Genomic DNA, 21718 nt, shown 5'->3' with positions numbered 1-21718 from the left:
TCTCTCTCTCTCTCTCTCTCTCTCTCTCTCTCTCTCTCTCTCTCTCTCTTTCTTTCTTTCTCTCTGTCTCCCTCCCCCTCCCTCCTTTCTTTTTTCTTTCCCCTCAACTACAACCTCGCATGGCTCAGGGGTACAGTATTTGCTTCGCAACCGAAAGGTACCGAGTTCGAATACCCGCTGCGCTGTGTGTGGCCTTGAGCAAGTCACCTCGCCCTAGCTCAGTTTGTGGTGCTGCACTTAGGCTGACGCCTGGGTTATTCCAGCCTTCCCCTGGAATAGACCCTAAATACATATTCCCCCTACGGTATTCATTTATTTCTTTATTTTCTTCTGGGTATGATAAAGAAAACACAGACACACTAACTAGAAGACTTTGCCAATATATTTGCCTTGCTGTCATCTGCCACCTCCAAAACAAGACAATGCCATCCGTGTAGGATTGAAACTGAACGCAAAGATCTGCAAAACTCCGATTCAACAGTAAAATGATGACAAATGGATTAATTGTTAACAACAAAGAGGTTGAAGAAGTGGACAGTTTCTCCTTTCTCCGTGCTTGTGTATTGGAAGATGGAGAAGGTTTTTTCGACATCAGGAAAATAACAAATTTCAACATTGGAGGACAGCTGATCTTAGCAGGAAAACAAAGGTGTATTTTTCAAGAGTTTTTTCCTTTCAGAATTTTTATATAATAATAATAAAGATCTGAGAATTATATAGCAACAGCATGTACCAAATGACATAACAAACTTGAGATAGCTGGAATAGAAAAGATCAACTAAGATGTGAGGAGAAGTTGGAACTGAATAGGCCATTTTCTGAGGGAAGGACCGATAGAAGACCGTGCGTTGGTTTGGAGTGGGCCCCTGAGGGGAAGAAAAAGCGTGGCCTCCCAAAACTACTTGGTGGAGAATTGTAGAAGAAGAGAGGAATAGACAGCAAGTCTCTCTCTGACCGCCAATGTTGGAGAGAATCTGCTCAAGCATCGTGGTTGCCTCATAGCACCGAGAGACATCAGGTTAAGATAAGGTTATAATAATATAAACAACGTAAATATTTTTAAAAATATAAAAATCAATAATCATTTGTACATTTTGACATTTGAGTCGTAAGGATACACAGACACGTTTGACCTACTTGTGTTATCATGCGTATCATGAATACACACACACACACACACACACACACACAATCACACAATCACACGCGTGTGTATTCATGATAAATATCATATATATATACACACACACCACACATATATATATATATATATATATATATGCGTATCATGATACACACACACACACACACACACAATCACACAACACACGCGTGTGTATTCATGATAAATATCATATATATATACACACACACACATATATATATATATATATATATATATATATATATATATATAATATATATATATATATATATATAAGATATTTATCAGTATTCCTCAGTTTGCAATGACCAACTATGCCCGACTTTCAAAGTGATCCTCCCTCGTACAGGGCACATTTTGATGAAAGCAAAGAACGCACGGAAATACGCGCAAACAATAATTATAGACAGTCGTGTTATGATGACAGACGCCATCAATATTTAATTCATCACGTAGAATGACAGTCAAAGCAGGTAGAATCACAATATTCCGTAATTCGTACAAAAATTGGTCAGGAAAACGTTTACTTGAACCTAGTCCTCAGTATAAAACGTCGAATAAAATACATTTTAATCAAGATGTATCAACTTTTATATTGCCGCATTGAGAAAATGGTGCGTTGACGTTACCCGGTAAAATTGTCATTGACATTCTGAAGAACACGGCAAAATGCGCAACAGAAGGAACGAAATTTACGTCACTCAGCTCTTTGTTATTGTTTTTAGATAACCATTTTAATGATTAGTTCTCACTAAATTATATCAATCAGTCCGTACAGTCCAAAAACGTTCAAGGTTACACATAGTTTTGTGGTTTGATACATTATATTCTGCTGGTTGATGTTGATTATATTAGCTAAACGCATAGCATTATTTTGTAGGAGAATGGGGGATGGGCGATGCTCGGGGCTGACATACCCTTGAAAAACACGTATTTAAAATTTTGGACAGAAAACTCGTCCTTCTAATAGCGATCGATTAAGATGACTCATTTTGGTAAAAACTGTCAAACCTGGGACTTTGATCAATATTTGAAAGGCAACATTTTAAATACAAGTTTGTTTTTTATTTATTTTTTCAAAGTACGGCAACATAACATTATCGAGTGTTAATACAATTCACATTACTTCTCTGCTGTCGGATCACCATCAATAAACGAGAAATGGTAAAGACGCCATGCTACGAGTGTGTTATGTTCTTTATTTATAAAATGATTATACACCAGTTGGTCATAGTTATACAGGAATGTCGATGAGTCCTATTCATACAACATTAAAGGGATAATTATAGTTCTCTAACTGAAAGATAATGGCGACATAAAAAATATTATTTGCTGTAAAAGAAGATCGCCTGAAGTGCAACCAGTCGTCAAAGCCAATGCAAAGCATACGATATAGGTCCATAGATTTATATATAACGGCGCAAACACAAACACAAACGCACACACACACAAACGCACACACACACATACACACACTAATCGGTTTAGAACACACAGAGACCAATTGAATGAAAGCAGATGCAACAAAAAATGAAAACATAAATACATTAAAATTACTAAAAAAAAAAAGAACATATTTTAAAACTGTCGTCAATCTGTTGGGCGTCCTTTTTGTAAAGAAATCTTGCAGTAATTGAATCTCCCTTGTGTAAAGTACATAATAATTCGTGGTGACTTGATTCAAATTTATATATTATTACACATGATTGATAAACTTGATTCATCCCAATCCGTCGCTTTCTCAACGGTAACGTTTACAAGAGGAGATAAATTTAAACTTTACTTATCCAGATGTACGAGTGTAATACTAATTTTAGATAATTTTTAAAAAATGTTTTACCATTCACACGTGGAACAATATGGTATAATAATCGAAACAAAGATTGCATGTTCTCCTGATAGTTTTAAAACTTTGACCGACCGAGAGTTCTAAGATTTCAATATGACCACTAATGTTTTCTAATTCATTGATGATATTACTGATAAATTACTTTGAATTCTTCATATCAAAGGCATTTAAAGGATATAAACCTTTAGCCATGTTATGCTATACGATGTTATGTTATTATCCGTCGTTGCCTATTGCCGGGTACTCATTCACATCCGAGTCGACTAAGGCAATGTGGGTAAAGTACCTTAACTAAAGGCAGAATTGTTGTTGTTGCACTCATGGTCAACATCACTTGACTTTGTCATAAGACGAGATATCACTTTTGTGACATCACCAACATCTAAAAAACACGTACAAACACGCGTGCGCGAACACAAACGCAGTCAGACACATACATACATACATACATACATATATATAATTTTTTAAAAATATTTACCACAATGTTTGAGACAGTCTACATTAATGTTTCAAGCTTAATTCGCCATCGTCAGGACTGAGTTGTTTTGTTGAATGTTGTTGTTTGAACAAACAACAACAGTCAACAAAACACTCAGTCCTGACGATGGCGAATTAAGCCTAAAACATTAATGTGGACTGTCTCAAACATTGTGGTAAATATTAAAAAAAATAATAATTCGCTCATTACTACATGTCGAGCACTTTTCGTACCATATTTGTATCAAACACGATTCAATATATATATATATTATAATATATATATATATATATATATATATATATATATATATATATATATATATATATATATATCCTTTCTTTTAAAAATATAGCCTTGTGGAGAACATTGTGCTTATTTGAGTCAATAAAAAAATTGATACGGCGCACAACTCTACTGAAAGATTTGAAAAATAGAAATGTATTTTTTACAGATAGATAAACAGATAACTTGATTTCCTTTTATAATTTAAAGTAAGTTTGAAAATTCGTTAAGTCAAACAGATATAATTTTTTTTACCGGAGACACTAACACTCCCATGGCCACACCCACAATTCTATCTGTCCAGTAGAGTCCTTACTTCCGTTGTGTTGATTTAGCGGTGATCAGTGATCACTGTTGTTATGTAGTGTGTTCTCATTGCGTGTATTTTTATATGTGTGCGTGTATGTGTGTGTGTGTGTGTGTGTGTGTGTGTATACATGTGTGTGTGTTTTGGAATGTGGTGGCGTGGAAGAAAAAAAAAAAAAGGGGGGGGGGGTGTCCATCAAGTAGAGAAATTCCTGAGCAAGGGGGGGGGGGGGGGTGTTTGCTAGGAACTGTCAGATTGGCATTTTTCAGCAAATCGTGGCATTCATAGTGTTATAATTCACTTGATCACATGACGGTATTCGGATTTACAGAAATTTTAAACAAGTTTCACCGATTAACAACATCAACTAATATTACTGCTGATATTACTGTCGTTTTTATGCCATCGATGTGATAATTATTGCCCTGGGAAATATTTAGTTAAACGTTTCGGCAAACTGTCAATTGGTTCTGTCTAGCTTCTCGCCCGAACAAACGAAAAGAAGACAGATTCGGGGACTTGATATTTTTCGCGTCCGCTTCAGATTTTCATTTGACCTAACATAAGTAAAGTGGAGACATTCCGAAAGCTCCTACATCCCCAGTATTCATTCAATTTCTATTTTCACCGTTGATCTTTTGTCAGGCGTTTATTTATTCAATTTGTCATCATATAAAAGCGTTTTAAAAACTCTAGAACAAACCTTGATAGATTTGTGAAAGTTTAAAATTTCCTAATTTGACCATTGTTTTGATTCTCGGCCGCCATTTTAATTTGTGAAGTATTGAAGGTAAAGCGTGGTCAAGACTTGCGACGTATTGATATTGGTATCTACTGACTGATAAACTAAAATCATGCCGAATAAAGCATGGCAGCGACGACAGGCACATCGATTAAAATTTGCATCTAATCGTAATCAAGCTAATCAACAAAATGATTCTGGCAATATCGAAAGAAAATAGTTCTTTCCCCGCGAAATTGCGGGCTTTTTACTAGTATATATATATATATATATATATATATATATATATATATATATATATATATATATTATATATATATATATTATGACTTTTTCGCCACGATATCATAAGATATCGTCGCCTAGGCATTCCACGGAGGAATATAGATAACTCACCAAACAAGATGTCTGATGTCAACAGGAATCACTCATGTTATCCAAGTGAGCAAATTGGGGGTTAATAATCTTGCTCAAGGAAAGAAACGAAAGTGCCTGAAGCGGGGCGCGAACCCGGGTCATCCGGGTCACAGTGCAATGCCTTAACCACTCGGCCACTTCGCTATATATATAGAAGAAAGAAAGACAGAGAGAGAGAGAGTGTGTGTGTGTGTGTGAGAGAGAGAGAGAGAGAGAGAGAGAGGGAGAGAGAGAGAGAGAGAGAGAGAGAGAGAGAGAGAGAGAGAGAGAGAGAGAGATCAGCAAAGAATTATATTATGTTGTCTACATATCTGAATCGATTTATTTAATCATAAAGGCAACTAGATGACTTTTCGGATACATCATCAAAAAATTTTAATCGTCTTTCAACAGGATGAGCAACTATAAACATAAAAGCCTGTTTCTATTTGCATTCTCGGAACCATTGTATTAAGGCTAGGGTGGTCTGAATACATATATCACCACTAAAATTAAGTATTTGTATAAACTTAGAATTAGCGTCAAAAGCTGAACAATCGATTGCTATCTTTAGAATAGAGAGCTAGCCTATCGCAATTTACTTTCGGTCGGGTCTAGCAGACCTAGTTACCCAATCAATAAGTGTTTCTTAAAATATCCATCGCTGTCTATAGTTAGTCCTGAGGGGTAACGTGTGTAAGGTACGTCTCCCAAGGCCACAACACAAGAGCCAGAATGTTACAATGTCAATAATCCGTTCACTGACCACGCACATAATCCCGGGGCCGAAACAGGTTCGCGCCCGTGCCAGCCGGCCGTGTTGCAGTCTCCCATAGCATAGTTGACGTCGACAACACGGACTTGTTAAAAGCTAAAACAAGAACAAAACAAAATTAAAAAAAAAAACACCAAACAAACAAAAAGACACCCCTCCACATCCCCCCCCCCCCCCTCTTTCTGCCTGACTGGCTTATTTTATATCTGTCCCAATATCTTAAAGCTAACCCACATTAACCATGACAAATTATATGGATAACACTAGAAAAACGATATTGTACAATGAAAACAATACTATTATAGAAAAACACGAACAAGTAACATATTTATTTCTCTGTAGGCCGAAACCCCTTCTTCTGACATTTCAAAGGATCTCGCCTGAATAAGATGGGCGTGTAAAAGAACATAAAAATAATAAGGTTCGAATTGTATTATCTATAATAAATAATACAAATGACATGTGTTTTATAGAATAATATACGACCCCTTTCTCAATAAACAATGAAGTTAAAGTTAGGCTGAGTCGGTCTATTTGAACGGAGGATGAGGATGAGGGAGGAGGAATAGAAGGAGGAGGAGGAAGAGGAGGGACAGAAGGAGGAAGAGGAGGGGGGGGGGAGGAGGAGGAGTCATAAAAAAAATTATTTAAATAGCATGTGTCCCATACAATATTAAAAAAAAAACACCCTTTATTCATCCCCAACGGGGAAATTTGTCTTTAAGGTCTATCCCAAGGGAAGACTGGAATAACCCAGGAGTCAGCCGCAGTGCAGCGCCGCAATATGAGCTAGGGCGAGGTGACTTGCTCAAGGCCATAGAACAATGCGGGTAGTCGAATTCGTCACTTGTGAATGTCATTTAAAGCATTACACGGCTTTGTGACAATTAAATGTTATCATTATTATGACCATGAAAGGAAAGCATCAACGGGGCCACATGGAAACATAATTATTAATTATAGTAGAAATCCTAATGTACCTGAGTCGGAAACGGAGTCGACCAAAGACCCATTACGGATTAAAGGTCAAGGGAAGAGGAGAGGCCGATAATGATTATCTCTTCTAACTGACTCTTCTCGTTAAATATTATACAGTACTGTCTTTATAGATGTTGACGTGACATGCACTTCGTGTCAAATGTAAACAATGTTGCTTTAATTACACAGACATGTTTTAGTTAGGTGACAATATCAATCTTTCATTCATTTATTCATTCATTTAGTAAGTTTACCTATTTGTTTATTTATTCATTTAATTATTTACTTATGTATTTATTTATATATTTATTATTTACTTACTTATTTATTATGTTAGAAAGAACACCAAAAAATAGATAAATAAATAGACAACTCTAACTATGGGAGTTTCTCTTCGTGATCAAGTCAATTACCTATTTTAAAATTTTTCTGTTTTGGTTTACCCGTATTTTTAAAAAATAATTTTAAAAGACAGTAATGACTTCATCATGACGATGGAGACAATACATCTCCAGAGGTATGAACGGACATCGTAAATTAAATGTATAAATAAATTAAGATGAAAGTCCCGCGTCTGAAACAGACACCGGGGACAGCTCTGAAAAGTCGGGTAGTGGGGTAAGATAGGAGTCCATAATGCAGTTGGGTGACCAGTTCATTTTCGCGTCACCTATTCTAGAATGCGAACAACATACCTTTGAATGATTTCGAAGATGGGAACAATGAAAACAAATCAATCACGAACGTAACACAGTGGTATTCCAGTACGTACAGAAAATATAATCACGAGAACTAGTTTGCACTGAAAGAAGAAAAAAAACAAAACAACATCCAATTGCTACAAATAACCTCGAAGAACTGAGGTTCTAAAATCCTTAGAACCAAAATAATATACAGAGGATGGGAGGCAGGTAAGCAAGGGAGAGGGGTCTGGATGGGTAGGTAGAGGAAAGGGGAGTCAGAGAATAATAGTATTATACATGTGGGTAGGTGTTTTTTCTTCTCGTGACACTCCATTCCTTTGTAACCCCGAAGCATTCTTGGGTCACTGAAGCGCAACAAAACGCGCCATGGCGGCCCAGTTTTGGAGAGAAAATACCCAAGCCAAAATCGCGTTGCGTTATTTGACTGTAATATAATTTAATACTATGGGTAGATACTATAGCTAGTCGGACAACCAACCATTCATAAGATTGAATGGGTAAAGCCAGGCGGCACATGAAGTTGAACGACTTTTAAGATGTCTTTACATGAAAAGCAGGGCCGCAGATACACCAATTTCAAACATACTATAGTGCCTACAGCGACCACGCCTAATTCGACGTCTTCTTCCGCTGCTTTTTGTATTGACCAACTCATTAAATAGAGGATTCAGAAATTCATAGTCATAAAAAGGCACACGACTCAAAATGTACAACTTGTTATCCTTTATTGACCCCCCCCCCCTCTTGATTGATGATATGCAAAATGACCAATGCCTTGGACATGATTTCCTCGTCAGCGAATTGTCGACCAGATAACTGCCGCGAAGTCCCAGGTTTGAGAGCTTTGCCAAGACGAGGGTCATTTAAATTGATCGATATTTGAAGGACGAGTTTTCTGGCCAATTTTTTCAATACATGATTTTCCGGAGAACGGCAGTTAACTGGTTTTTAAACTCAAATTTTTAAACCTAATTCTTTCTGACCGGCGTGGACATATATGCAGGTCTGACATCCGAACCCGCTTACGGGCCTAGTTTAACGTTGTAATGTGGACAATATTTTGCATTATTTCTTGAGTTTTCCATTACAACAATGAGCCCATAAGGAATTGGGTTATCAGACCTGAAAAAAAGTGCACGTCGTTTCCGACCGATGTGCACATAATAATTTCTGGTCAGAAACGTAATTAAGGTCTTGATATAATCTTGTTGTCATGGACAATATTTTGCGTTGGTTTGAGAGTATTTCCATTACAACAATGAGACCATAACAATTTGGATTATCAACCTGCAAATAAATACGCGTTGATTCCGACGCTGACCCGGTCGGTCACAATGACAACATTGAATGTGATTGTTATCCTCTTCCTACTACTACTACTACTACCACTACTTCCGACGCTGACGCCGTCGGTCACAATAGCAACATTGAATGTTATTTTTATCCTCCTCCTCCTCCTCCTCCTCCTCCTACTACTACTACTACTACTACTACTACTACTACTACTACTACTACTACTACTACTACTACTACTACTACTACTACTCTGCTGACTGACTACTACTCTCTACTACTACTACTACTACTACTACTAGCACCTATATTACTATTATTATTATTTTACTATTATACTATATTATTATACTATATATATATTTTATTATTATTATTATTATTATTATTATTATTATTATTATTATTATTATTATTATTATTATTATTATTATTATTATCTGGGCAAGACAATATAAATGGGAAGCAAAAGAAAGATTGTTTTGATGATGAAAGCCTTCGTGGCGTAGTAAGACCGACTGACCGATTTTTTTTTTCACCGACAATAATAATAGTAGCTGAACTGACCAATGCATTCACTTATGAATATACACAAAAGTCAATCCTTGGGAAATTCTTGTGGACAGAGCGGAAGTTTTCGTCGTTCCACCTCCATGCACCCGCAGCAGCAGTTGTATTGATGTGGAAAAATAATCGCTTTCTCCTTGAAGCCAAAGTAGCGTTACTGTTACAGGGAAATACGTGATTGTGAAGGACAGTCCGTATTGTTGTTGTAACAACCCTGTAACCTCAGGGGTCGGCATTGTGGGAATGGAGGGAGTGTACGCCTTGTTCATGTTATAAAACAAAATAAATGAAATATATATATATTATATTATATATATATATATATATATATATATATATATATATATATATATATATATATATAGCACTTCGACGGATTAAACAAAGTCATAGTAAAAGCGCTTGCACTGCTTCATTTACTCTCCCTGTAGATTTTATAGAACCAAATTTCCATTAAATATACACTATACTAGAGCCAGTCACTTGTTCAGCGTTCTTTGTGTACTCTCAATCATACAACATCCGTCATCGCCTATAACGAGGTAGTCATTCACATATGAGTTGAGTGTAAACCACTTCTGGCTGTTGTGTAAACCCAAGAACAGAACGCAGAGGACGGGATTTTGAGATTATCATTATCATCCATTCGATTACTGACCCTCTTCAACATCGCTTGTCTTTTGTTACAAGAAGAGATACCGCTCCGCTATCTATATCATTGGGGCAATTTCTTTTTATTTCATTTTTCTCTCTACCCGATGTCGACTTTTCACTCTAATATTGTTAAATACAACACGATATTAACGATATTATTACTGCCGTACAGTAAATAACATCTGAACGTCTGAAATAACATGTTTTTAAAATGACAAGTCCCAAGGTTTGAAAGTTTTTCACAAGGTGAGGGTTATTTTAATCGATTGATATAAGAACGAATTTTCTGGGCACATTTTAAAATTTTGTTTGATTTTTGTGGGGTTTTTTTTTTGTTTGTTTGATTTTGTTGTTTTTTTGGGAGGTTTATTTATTTGGGGGTTTCTTTTTTTTTGTTTATTTGTTTTTGTTTTTTTTTTGTTTGTTTGTTTGATTTTTAAATAATTTTTTTTCAGAGTAAGACAGATTACGATTGTCCCGCACATGATCGATGACAGGATAGACTTATATGGCCACTTTCTATCTCCACATCCAAGAACACAAGGATTTAAAAGAAAAAAGAAAAAAAAAAAAAAAATATATATATATATATATATATATATACAAGAAAAACAGACAGACAGACAGACAAACGGACAGATAGATAGATAGATAGATAGATAGATAGATAGATGTATAGATAGAAAGAAAGAAAGAAACGTTTAAAATGGCGGGATCCGAACCTGATATCACATGGAATGTTTCAACTCATAATTAATCGACAAAAAAAGAGAACAGCTCGAGGACAATTAAATTGATCAAGTATAACAATCAATTTATTATAATGTATAATTATCAAAACCTATGATGGTTATCCTCTTATGAAGAAATGCTGTAGCTTACAGGGCAATGGTGACCCTCGACGATGGTAGTAAGGGGCGAATCAAGATGGGCATTTTGTGATTTTCCTTCTTCAAATAATAATAATAATAAATGGCATTTATATAGCGCTTTACCCCGTTGTCACAGGCTCTTAGCGCTTTACAGTGATATCAAACAAAACATATTACAGTGAGACAAGTGTGAAGGAAACGTGATACGAATTCAGTTTAACAACAACAAAATATGAAAATAATGTGAGCCTCCGCCTCGAAACGGTATTAAGTTGGATTTTTCAATTTTGGGTTTTTGGTACCCAATTATAGCTTATATTATGCTTAAAATTTTGATACCAAATTTATAAAATTCTGAATTTTCATTGCCCAATTATGACCGTTTGAAGTAGGGAGAGTGTAAAAACCAAGTTTTGAGAAAATCGACTTTGAAGTGAGGCACCGTTTTCACACATAATCAAATCAATGGGCAAAGATAACTCCTCAGATACGGGCATTGAAAATTTGACGAGAATAGTAAAATTTGCAGAGACGCCAATTTTCAATTTGATTCACAGGAATTTCAGACACCACTCGGAGGAATTTCAATGCCGAAAGAGGAATTTCCGCACACACAAAAAAGGAATTGGGATGATATTTGGTATTGTGTTTACATATAGTATAGATCTAAATAGATAACTGATTACAAATATTTTCTGATAAATGAACACATTGTCAAATACAACCCCAAAGTTTCCTTATTTCAAGTGAAGAAAAGCTCCAAAACATAATGATGGTAGAGAGGATGATGTTGTGTTGGTGGTTGTAGTAGTAGTATAGTAGTAGTAGTAGTAGTAGTAGTAGAGATAGTAGTAGTAGTAGTAGTAGTAGTAGTAGTAGTAGTGGTAGTAGTAGTAGTAGTAATAGTAGTAGTAGTAGTAGTAGTAGTAGTAGTAGTAGTAGTAGTAGTAGTAGTAGTTGTAGTGGTAGTAGTAGTTGTTGTTGTTGTTGTTGTGGTAGTGATGATGACGATGTGGTGGTGGTGCTTGTAGTAGTAGTGGTAGTGATGATGATGTGGTGGTGGTGGTTGTAGTAGTAGTGATAATGATGTGGCGGTGGTGGTTGAAGTAGTAGTGGCAGTGATGATGTGGTGGTGGTGATGATTGCAGTAGTAGTGGTCGTGATGAAGATGCGATGGTGGTGAGTCTAGTGTATGTGTGTGTGTGTTTGTGTGTGTTAGAGAGAGGGAGAGAGAGAGAGAGAGAGAGAGAGAGAGAGAGAGAGAGAGAGAGAGGGAGAGAGAGAGGGAGAGAGAGAGAGAGAGAGGGAGAGAGAGAGAGAGGGAGAGGGAGAGAATTTTAATGTGACATTTTTGTCTTATTTATCAGAGGAAATACGGTTTCAAAATGCCAAAAGTTAAAGAAGGATTTATAATTTCAAAGTACAGTTTTGAAACTATGTGAAGCCGGGTGGGCAGGGAAAGAAATATCAAGAAAGAGGATGGGAGAGGAAGAGAAAGAATGAGAGAATAAAATACACACACACACACACACACATGTGAGAGAGCGAGCAAGAGAGGAGAGGAGAGAGTGAGAGAGAGAGAGATAGAGAGAGAGAGAGAGAGATAAAGAAAAAGAGGAGCGAGAGGGGGAGGGTAGAGAGAAAGTAAGTCATAGTCAATCAACTGGAAACATATTGACCAATGGGATTGCAATTAAAGAAATGGGCTGGTCAAATTTGTCACTGCATTGTTCCATTTTGCGACAGATGACAGCTTCAGGAGGAGGGGGTGGGGCTTATTGTGTAATGACTTACATGAAAACATGTTATTGAATCTCTCAAGTTCTTCAAGTTCTTCACCCACATTGTTGATTGTCTAAAAAGACCCCCCCCCCCCCCCCTCGCCTTCTTTCAATATACAAAGAAAGCACGACATAACGAACATCTCTCTCTCTCTCTCTGTCTCTCTCTCTCTCTCTCTCTCTCTCTCTCTCATTTTCATCTATCTATCTATCTATCTATCTATCTATCTATCTATCTATCTATCTATCTATCTATCTATCTATCTATCATATATATATATATATATATATATATTTTATATATATATATATATATATATATACACTTATATATTTATCCATGAATAGGTCTGCCTCTCTTTCTCTTTGTCTATCCATACATTTAACACTTTAAATGCTCTATTTACTATTCTGCTTAATATGAAATGTTTATCCTACAACAATCTCTGTAAATGTAAGTTTAGGCAATCATGAATAAAGAAAGAGGGACAAAGGACCCTCATGTCGATCATTAACCAATGCAGCTAGACAAAGAAATAATAGCACTTGGTGTGTATCGAAATGCACAAACACACACATATGTAACACACGCATGCTGACGTCATGACACACCGCCCAGGCATTTTAATGGTCAACAGGCGCATGTGATGAGCGTTGACCAATCAGAATCATTCATTTGTAAAGTTGTCAAGGAAAAACCTAGACTTGTTTACAGTTTTTAAAGTTCATTATGGGTTGAACCATGACATTGTGGAAACAGTCATGCTTACTCTGAGATAGATATGGACACGCCCTTTGATGTGGTATCTTACATCTTATTGGTGGAGGAAAAGACAATATTACTAAGCCTTGGAAATGGTGGCTTTCTGAGAGAAAGTCAACTCTTGTTTTGAATGTTTCACTGATAGTTGCTTTTTAAAACTTTAAATATATTTAACTTATCGTCAATACTTATGTTGAATTATTATGTTTTCATGTAGAAAATGATTGTAGTTTATGAAACAACCAAAAACTGAAATTTGATCATTTTGACCATTTCCACTTTAAAACCGATTTTCTTCGTTTTTCAAATCCCGACTTAATACCGCTTCGAGGCGTAGGGTCACATATTGCAACATTATGACGTAAAAAGATAAAACTTTAAGCGAGATTTGAACGTTGTCAACGAATCCGAGCATCTCACGTGTGATGGGAGAGAGTTCCAAAAATGGGGGGCCCAAAAACTGAAAAGATTGTTCACCTATTTTACGCAGTGGCTTAGGTTTGACAAGGATTGATTGGTCATTGCTTGACCTCAAGTTTCTATTGGGGACATATGTTTAGAAGGTCTTTAATATAGGAGGGACTGTTCGTGCTCATGGATTTGTAGACAACAGTACAAATCTTATAGGCAAATTTTTCTTCCACAGGAAGCCAATGTAACTCACGGAGAAGAAGAGTTGCTGACGGGTATTTTTTGTTATTGCGTACAATGAGCCTGGCTGCGTTATTTTGAGCAACCTGAAGTTTGCTAATTTTGTCTTTAGCTAAATTCGCCCAAAGGGAGTTACAATAGGCCAATTTAGATAAAACAAGGGAATTAATTAAAAGTTCTGCTATATGCTTCGGTATTAAATTACGAATTTTGCTTATTTTTTTCATTTCTATGTACATAGATTGTATGGTGTTATTCACGTGGCTTGTCATGGAAAGATCTTTATCAATGATGACGCCAAGGTTTTTTGCTTTATTTGAAAATTCTATTGTGCTATTTCCGAGAGTAATAGGTGATTTATTTGCCTGTTTAAGGATACTCGGCCTTCCACACATTAAAATCTCAGTTTAACTATCATTTAATTTTAACTTATTTTGGTACATCCAAGATTTAATCTCATTAAAACAGCTCGTAATTCGTTGTATTAAGAACTGTAAATTACTAAGGGGTGCTGAATCATAGTTGCGTATCATCTGCATAAAAATGATAACTCAGATCGAATCTGGATATCACACTAGAAATAATAATATGTGAACAGAACAAAGGAAGAGCTAATCTAATGTGAATAATTCAGGAGGCAGAAAGCATAACAAAAAGCGTCACGTTATGTCCTGATCATCCCAAATTCAAGTCCATTTCGTATTTTCCATGAACAAAACTAGCAATCTTCAAGTTGCTCTCTTGAGCAACAAAACGGATTCCTGTTGGAATCTAAAAATGTGTATCTATATTATACAGTGCCTGGCACAGCAAGAATGAAAAATACAAGAAACTAACCATGCCTAAAAGCCAGGCTTCCTCAACATGGTATCAAATCTGACGACAAGAAATTGAATGAAAGCATCAATTTTAATAAACAAAAAACAGACAATGTAGGCCCTTCCATTCAATTTCCTTTTGCCATCTATTTCTTCAAGCTTCAAGTAGCAACATTTTCATTTATCAAAACTCCAGACTCCTAAATCGTGAAAAGGGACAAATTAAGAAGAGGAAAAAAATAATAACAAAATTCCTATATTCCGCTCTAGCTTAAATCACTTTTCAAATTACAGATCGATAAAGGAGATCCCCAAACTTTTTTTTTTTGCCATTGAAATGAAACGTTCTCTCCAATAAATTTTCTGGGATCGGGTATACTTTGCAGGCCTGATAACCCAGATTGTTCTGGTCTAATTGTTGTAATGGAAATATTATCAAAACAACGTGCACTTAGTTTGATAACCCAATATCTTATGAGCTCATTTTTGTACTGGAAATCTAAAAAAAACCCCGCAAAATATTGTCCATTACAATGTTAAACTTGATCCATAAGTGGGTTTGAATGTCACTCCTGTCATTAATGTACACGTCGTCTCAAACCAATACAGAATAATCTTTATTACATGACAACAATGTTAAAACGAGCCCATAATTGTGTCCAGTTATCAGAACTGCGAATATGTTCATGACGGCTGTGATTAATTCAGACTTTTGTTATACGTTAGAACATTACATTTTCTAACACACAGACAGCAGTGTTTGAACATAACACCTTTCGACTCAAAAGCGACAGCCCTAGCACTGTGTCATCAGCTCGTCCATTCTTGACAAAGAGAAAGTTCGATATTTCTAATTATGTTGACTAGAACAGTTTTTTTTTATATGCAGCCTGGACAAATGCCACAAAGATCAACCATTTTCGAAATCTACGCCGATTTATAAAAGTTAATCGAAAACAAAATAACAATAATCATTTAACTTCTACTCATCTAAATTATTTTCTTTTTAAATCAAATTTTTTTAAAAACACAAAAATCGAACCAAAAGATAACAACTTACCCATAATATATTGTACTACGTAGAATCTCAATAAATCCCTTATCAAATTCACCTTTGAGCTTTTAAAGACATTAAAATACTTTCGTAGTAAACTACATACTTGCATTCAAGCAATATTTTGCTGGTCTATTACCGACCAAACCTACCATGACCAAACAAAATTACCCCCCCCCCCCCCCCCCCCTCCCCACCCCCATCCCGCCCATTAAATAACACAATATATTCAAATACTCCAAACTTTTCCAAGTTTAAAATATTATCATTTATCATAGTCGAGTTGAAGTTTCGAGCTTGAACCCTTAAGTAATTCTCATCAGTGAAAAGTAATGTGAGAAATGTTAAAATCAGTTTGAAGGATCGTAATTACTAAAATGATCAACCATGTAAACACGGCCCACATCTACCTCTTATGTATATTATGTATATTCTAATGTGTTTTAGCTACTACATGTTGTCTCTGTGAAATGCTTGAAGGACAATTGTAAGGTCAATAACGGAGATCTAGGCAAAAGGCACTATATACATATGTGTGCATTTTCTTCGGTCTCTACCTCTACTTCCTCCTTCTCGTCATCACATCAATATCATATCACCGTAATAATAATAATAATAATAATAATAATAATAATAATAATAATAATAATAATAATGATAATAATAATAATATTAATAATAATAATAATAATAATTAATCATCATCATCATCATCATCATCATCATCAACAACATCAAAATCATCACCTCATCATTAAAAACAACATCATATCGTGTCGTATTTTATCATATCATTTCAGAGATAATGGGATTTAAAAACCTTTAAAATGCTCTTTGTAACTTTCAAGCATGAATATATAACTTTCAAGTTATATCTCTAACATTTATTGTTATTTTGACAATTTTCGGTTTATATCGCTGTTACATATTATTTAATATCTAAAAAACAAATAAGTGTAGGACAATTTTCCCTATCCTTTTGACAAGTCTACTTTTATACATTCGAAAGTTTCAATTGATTAATAACTAAAATACAAGTATAGAATTTAATGACATGGTACATTAATCATCGTAAACAAATACCTAATTTCTCTTATACATATAATATGCTAAATGCAAAGTAAATATAAGTAAATATGCTATAAAACACCATCGTTTCTTCGCGAATTTCCACGAAATCTGAAGGACAAGTAATCCGCTGTCGTCATATCCTCGATTGGCCTTCTTAGAATCACAAGTTACACATTGCGTACAGATAATAAGGTTGACAGTCAACTTTACACACTTTACACGATCTCTTTTGAAAAAAATACTATTTAAATTCTCGCTATATCATGCGAAACCACCGACGAGAAAAACGATTTTAAAATACATTTCAATAAGATATTTCCTTATCTATTATCTAGAGTGTTATAATACAACCGCACGAAAAATGCAATCTTGGTTCGGATCAGTGGGACTTCGTCTCAATCAAAGGATCTAATTTACCGGAAAATTAAACGTGTACATATAATTAGCTTTAGACATCAAGATTCGCAGGGTCAAAGATCGGATACCTCATAACCATTATGTACCTACAAACAATTATTGTGCTATAAGTTTTACTCTCATGCCAAATCCATATATATGGGGTGTCGGGAAATGAAAGAAAGAAATTATAAAAAGAACGGTACACGTATGAACGTAGCCATCGTGAACACATTATATATCCTGATACTGACCAACAAATTACGTCATAACACAAGACAACGATCACGAAAAGAAAGTCGTTTGTTTTGTTGGGGGTTGTTGTTGTTGTTGTTGTTGTTGTTGTTGTTGTTGTTGTTGTTGTTGTTGTTGTAGTAGCTTTTAATGGTTTTACATTATGGTCATATCAGCTCCAGTAAAAAGGAAAACATGGGATAGTAAAAAAGTTCTGCAATTACAATTAAAGCACCAAAGATAAAGAAAGACAAAAGGGAAATTGGTTCAAATTGAGAACATATTATTTAAATTCCAAGAGCATACTACCAGTGTACTTAGTCTGAGATTATCTAAATGTCTCATCCTGACACAAGCACAAGAGGAACACACTCAAATGTTTACAAATCATTATACTATGTAAAACAAAAATAATACAGTGCATAATAGAGAGATGATTCATAAGACAAAAAAATATCATCTCCCAAAACTCTAACTATACATTTGTTTCCCTCACAGCCAGGGTATCCAGCCAGGGCCAGGACAAAACCAAGTAATTTCATTACAAGACAACGATAGAAAGCATGTAGGAAATAATATATAGGGGGATAAAAGACATACTTAGTGCCTCCCTTCCAGCTTTGGGAGGTCAGGAACCCCAACCAGGAAAAGAAAGAAAATTGCGTGATGTATTCAACAGTTCCATCAATGAATCATTATTTTTTCCTCGATCACCACGAACAACTCTCTTGTTACTTTTGTTTGGCGATCGTGGTCGGATCTCGTATTGCCACATATTATTATTATTATTATTATTTTGATCCATTTCAGGCTATAGATCTAATGCAAATGTTGCTGCTTGAAGCTCGAAGAAATAAATAACAATAGTCAAATGGAATGGCAGCTTCAATTTCATCAACGAAGACAGATAATGTGGACGTTTCGGGTTTCCCTTACCCCTTTGTCAACAAAATACTAAAGTGTTTCATTCGCCATGTTTTGCTGACAAAAGGGGAACTCCGAAACATCCACACTATCTGTCTTAGTTAATTTAAAAGTGTTTCATTCATCGTGTTTTGTTGACAAAGGGGAAACCAGAAACGTCCACATTATCTGTCTTCATATTGAAGCTTCTATTCCATTTGACTGTGGCTATAAGTTAAGGAAGGGTACAGTACGAACTAGCGTCAAAAGGAATGGTCACAGTATGGTGATCTACTCCTTTTACATTTCTACTTATCTGTTTTACTTACTTGGAGAGAGAGAGAGAGAGAGAGAGAGAGAGAGCGAGAGAGAGAAAGAGAGAGAGAGAGAGAGAGAGAGAGAGAGAGGGGGGAGAGAGAGTATGGACAAAAGAAATTGAGAGAGCGAAAGAGAGAGAAGGAGAGGGGGAGAGTAAGGAGAGAGAGAGGGATGGGAGAGAGAAAGAGAGAGAGGAGAGGAGGAGAGAGAGGAGAGAGAGAGAGAGAGAGAGAGAGATGGAGAGGGAGAGAGAGAGTTTTTTCATCTTGTCTCTAAAGCGCTTCGAAATAGTAAAGATAGGTAACAGAAATTAATGACAACTTTTCACATCTAGATTTCAAAAGTCATAATTAACTGAAATCCTATCCAGGTACAGAAATAATGCGTGTGTACATTTGGCATATGATTTCCATTTCACAAATAAAAGAGTTTACGACCACGACGTTAGGAACACAAAAGACGTATGACATAAAAGTGGAACACTTTTAACGCGCCAATGAACTAGCTGAATTGTACTATCCGAGTAATCAATTATTACTTCGCTCCTTCACTCTCACGCTCCTTCTTTCCCCCTCCCCCCCTCCTCTCCCTCCTCCCTCCCCCCCACCCCCCCCCCCTCCTCTCCTCCCCTCACCCCTCCTCTCCTCCTCCCCCTCCCCCCCCCATAAAAAAAGAAGAAGAAGATGAAGGAGAAAGAAAGAAATTTTTATAAGAAAGATTTAGATATGAATCATTACGAAAAGATTGAAAAACCAAGGGGGTATGGAAAGGAGAGGGGGGGGGGGGGTGATATTTGCAAATCCAATTAAAAGTGTCAAAACATTGCACTTACATATTTTATCGCTACGTGTTGTGAACACAGTTTGTCATGGTCACTGTTTCAGAGAGTAGATTATCATCGTCACTTCTCTTTCCAGATTTTTTTTTTTTTTTTTTTTTGTTTGTTGCTTTAGGTCTCTTCCAACACAATTGAGGTTATATGAGAGACCGCTGAAACAAAAAAAAACAAGCAATCTAACAAAAATAGTACAAATGTAAATCAAAATCATAACCTTAAGATATCATAAGCTAAATTATAAATAACCAAGAACAAACAGGCAGAAGATTTACAGAAAAAAAATATCCCCTGTCAAAAATACAATCACAAACCAAAGAAGCAGGATAGGCTAGTAAAGAGAAGAAGAAACGACATCACTATCGGATCGTACACCCATGCGAACATCATAGGTATATGATTCAAGGGTGATGCTCCCATCCAACCACCCGCTCTTTCCAGATTGAAAAACGTCGTACAAAATAATAACAATTAGTGACGCCCGGTTCGATCCAGGAAAGAAAAATAAAAATAAATTAAAATAGTCCATAAGAGCCGAAAGGTCCGTAAAGCCAGAGTTTATCACAGTTTCAATAGCATTAAACGGGCAGAAGCAATTGCTTATCTTGTTACCCTTTGGATGGGACGCCAGCCTATCGCAAAGCAATTTCCTCCGGCTCTAACAGACCCAACTGCCCAACCAACGCTGGATGGACAGTTGGATGCAGATTTGATTGGAGAAACAGCGACATATTGGTTCCAGACGATGTTCACTTATTTGCAGATCTGATAACCCAATTCCTTATGGGCTCATTGTTATAATGGAAATCTAAAAAAAAATATACACGAAATATTGTCCATTTAACAATGTTTAAATCGGCCCATAAGTGGGCCCAGATGTCAGATCTGAATAAATCTACATGTCGGTTCCGGACATGCGGTAGCAAAAATTATTTAAAATCATTTTTATAATAATGATGATTGAACCCAATTCACTTAATAGCTAAATATTCAAGAAGATAAAAAATGTGCAGGACATCAAAAACCATTTACCCGTTGCCATGGAAATTGAAAATGTTTGGCGTCCATATTGGATTATTGTCATTTTTTTAAAGACAAAGGCTCAAAAACCAATGGACTGAGAGCGACGTGCACTTATTTGCAGGTCTGATAACCCAATTTATTATGGGCTCATTGCTGTAATGGAAATCTAAAAAAAATAATAACGCAAAACATTGTCCATTACTGCAACAATGATAAACTAGGCCCGTAATTGCGTTCGGATGTCAGACCTGCATTTGTACACGTCGACTGATAACATTAAAATAATTTATGTTGGTAAATTTTTATATCATCTTTAAAAATTAAACAAACTTTTTGAGATGCAGGACTTTATCTTGTTCATGTTTTACTCCAGGAAGGTGAAAGAAGCATAAAAATTGTAAAATAAAAAATCAGAAAATTCAAAACAAAGTTTTATAAAATTAAAGTACTTTCTGTATTTTTTTAATTAGATAAATGCCATGTCTATAAGCTCTATAAATTTCAAGGCTCTATATTTTGTAAAAATGTAGATCACTTTTATATATGTCAAAATGAAACAATTTCAAAAAAGAAAAGAAAAGAAAAGCAGTTAAAGCTGAAGGCAATTGGAAATTCAATCATGCCTTCTTGGTGGTAACTATCAAATAATATGGGAATTTGCAAATTTTGGATTAGCACGTATATAAATATTGATACTTTATGTCGTCCTCTATGGCTTAATCTAAGTTTTCAAATAATGTATGACAAAAAAGCCGTGATTTCGTAGAAGTATTGTTACGAATGGATGAAAGTTGGAGTATTGG

At 35.7% G+C, this 21718-nt stretch overlaps 1 protein-coding gene across 5 annotated transcripts in view; it reads right to left on the bottom strand.

Annotated features, from left to right (window-relative positions):
- Nucleotides 1-21718, bottom strand: part of LOC144972837 (Ig-like and fibronectin type-III domain-containing protein 2) — a 112149-nt gene that overhangs the window by 65803 nt on the left and 24628 nt on the right. Inside the window, exon 2 of one of the 5 annotated variants that reach the window (XM_078914541.1) lies at nucleotides 19890-20047. The exons of 1 other annotated variant lie outside the window; for it this stretch is intronic. Coding sequence is in view for 2 of the 4 variants with exons in the window: in XM_078914538.1 (XP_078770664.1) it covers nucleotides 16142-16247 (106 nt within the window). In the remaining 2 variants the exon portion in view is untranslated. Of the gene's footprint in view, nucleotides 1-7673; nucleotides 7904-16141; nucleotides 16272-17285; nucleotides 17540-19889; nucleotides 20048-21718 lie in introns of those variants that run through there. 3 more of the 5 variants (XM_078914537.1, XM_078914538.1, XM_078914539.1) reach the window with 3 other exon arrangements.

The sequence above is a fragment of the Berghia stephanieae genome, chromosome 5, assembly GCF_034508935.2.
Source record: "Berghia stephanieae isolate SIO BIC M18660-M18661 chromosome 5, UCSD_Bste_1.3, whole genome shotgun sequence".
Taxonomy (NCBI): Eukaryota; Metazoa; Mollusca; class Gastropoda; order Nudibranchia; family Aeolidiidae; genus Berghia; species Berghia stephanieae.
This window is presented reverse-complemented; position numbering and strand designations above follow the sequence as displayed.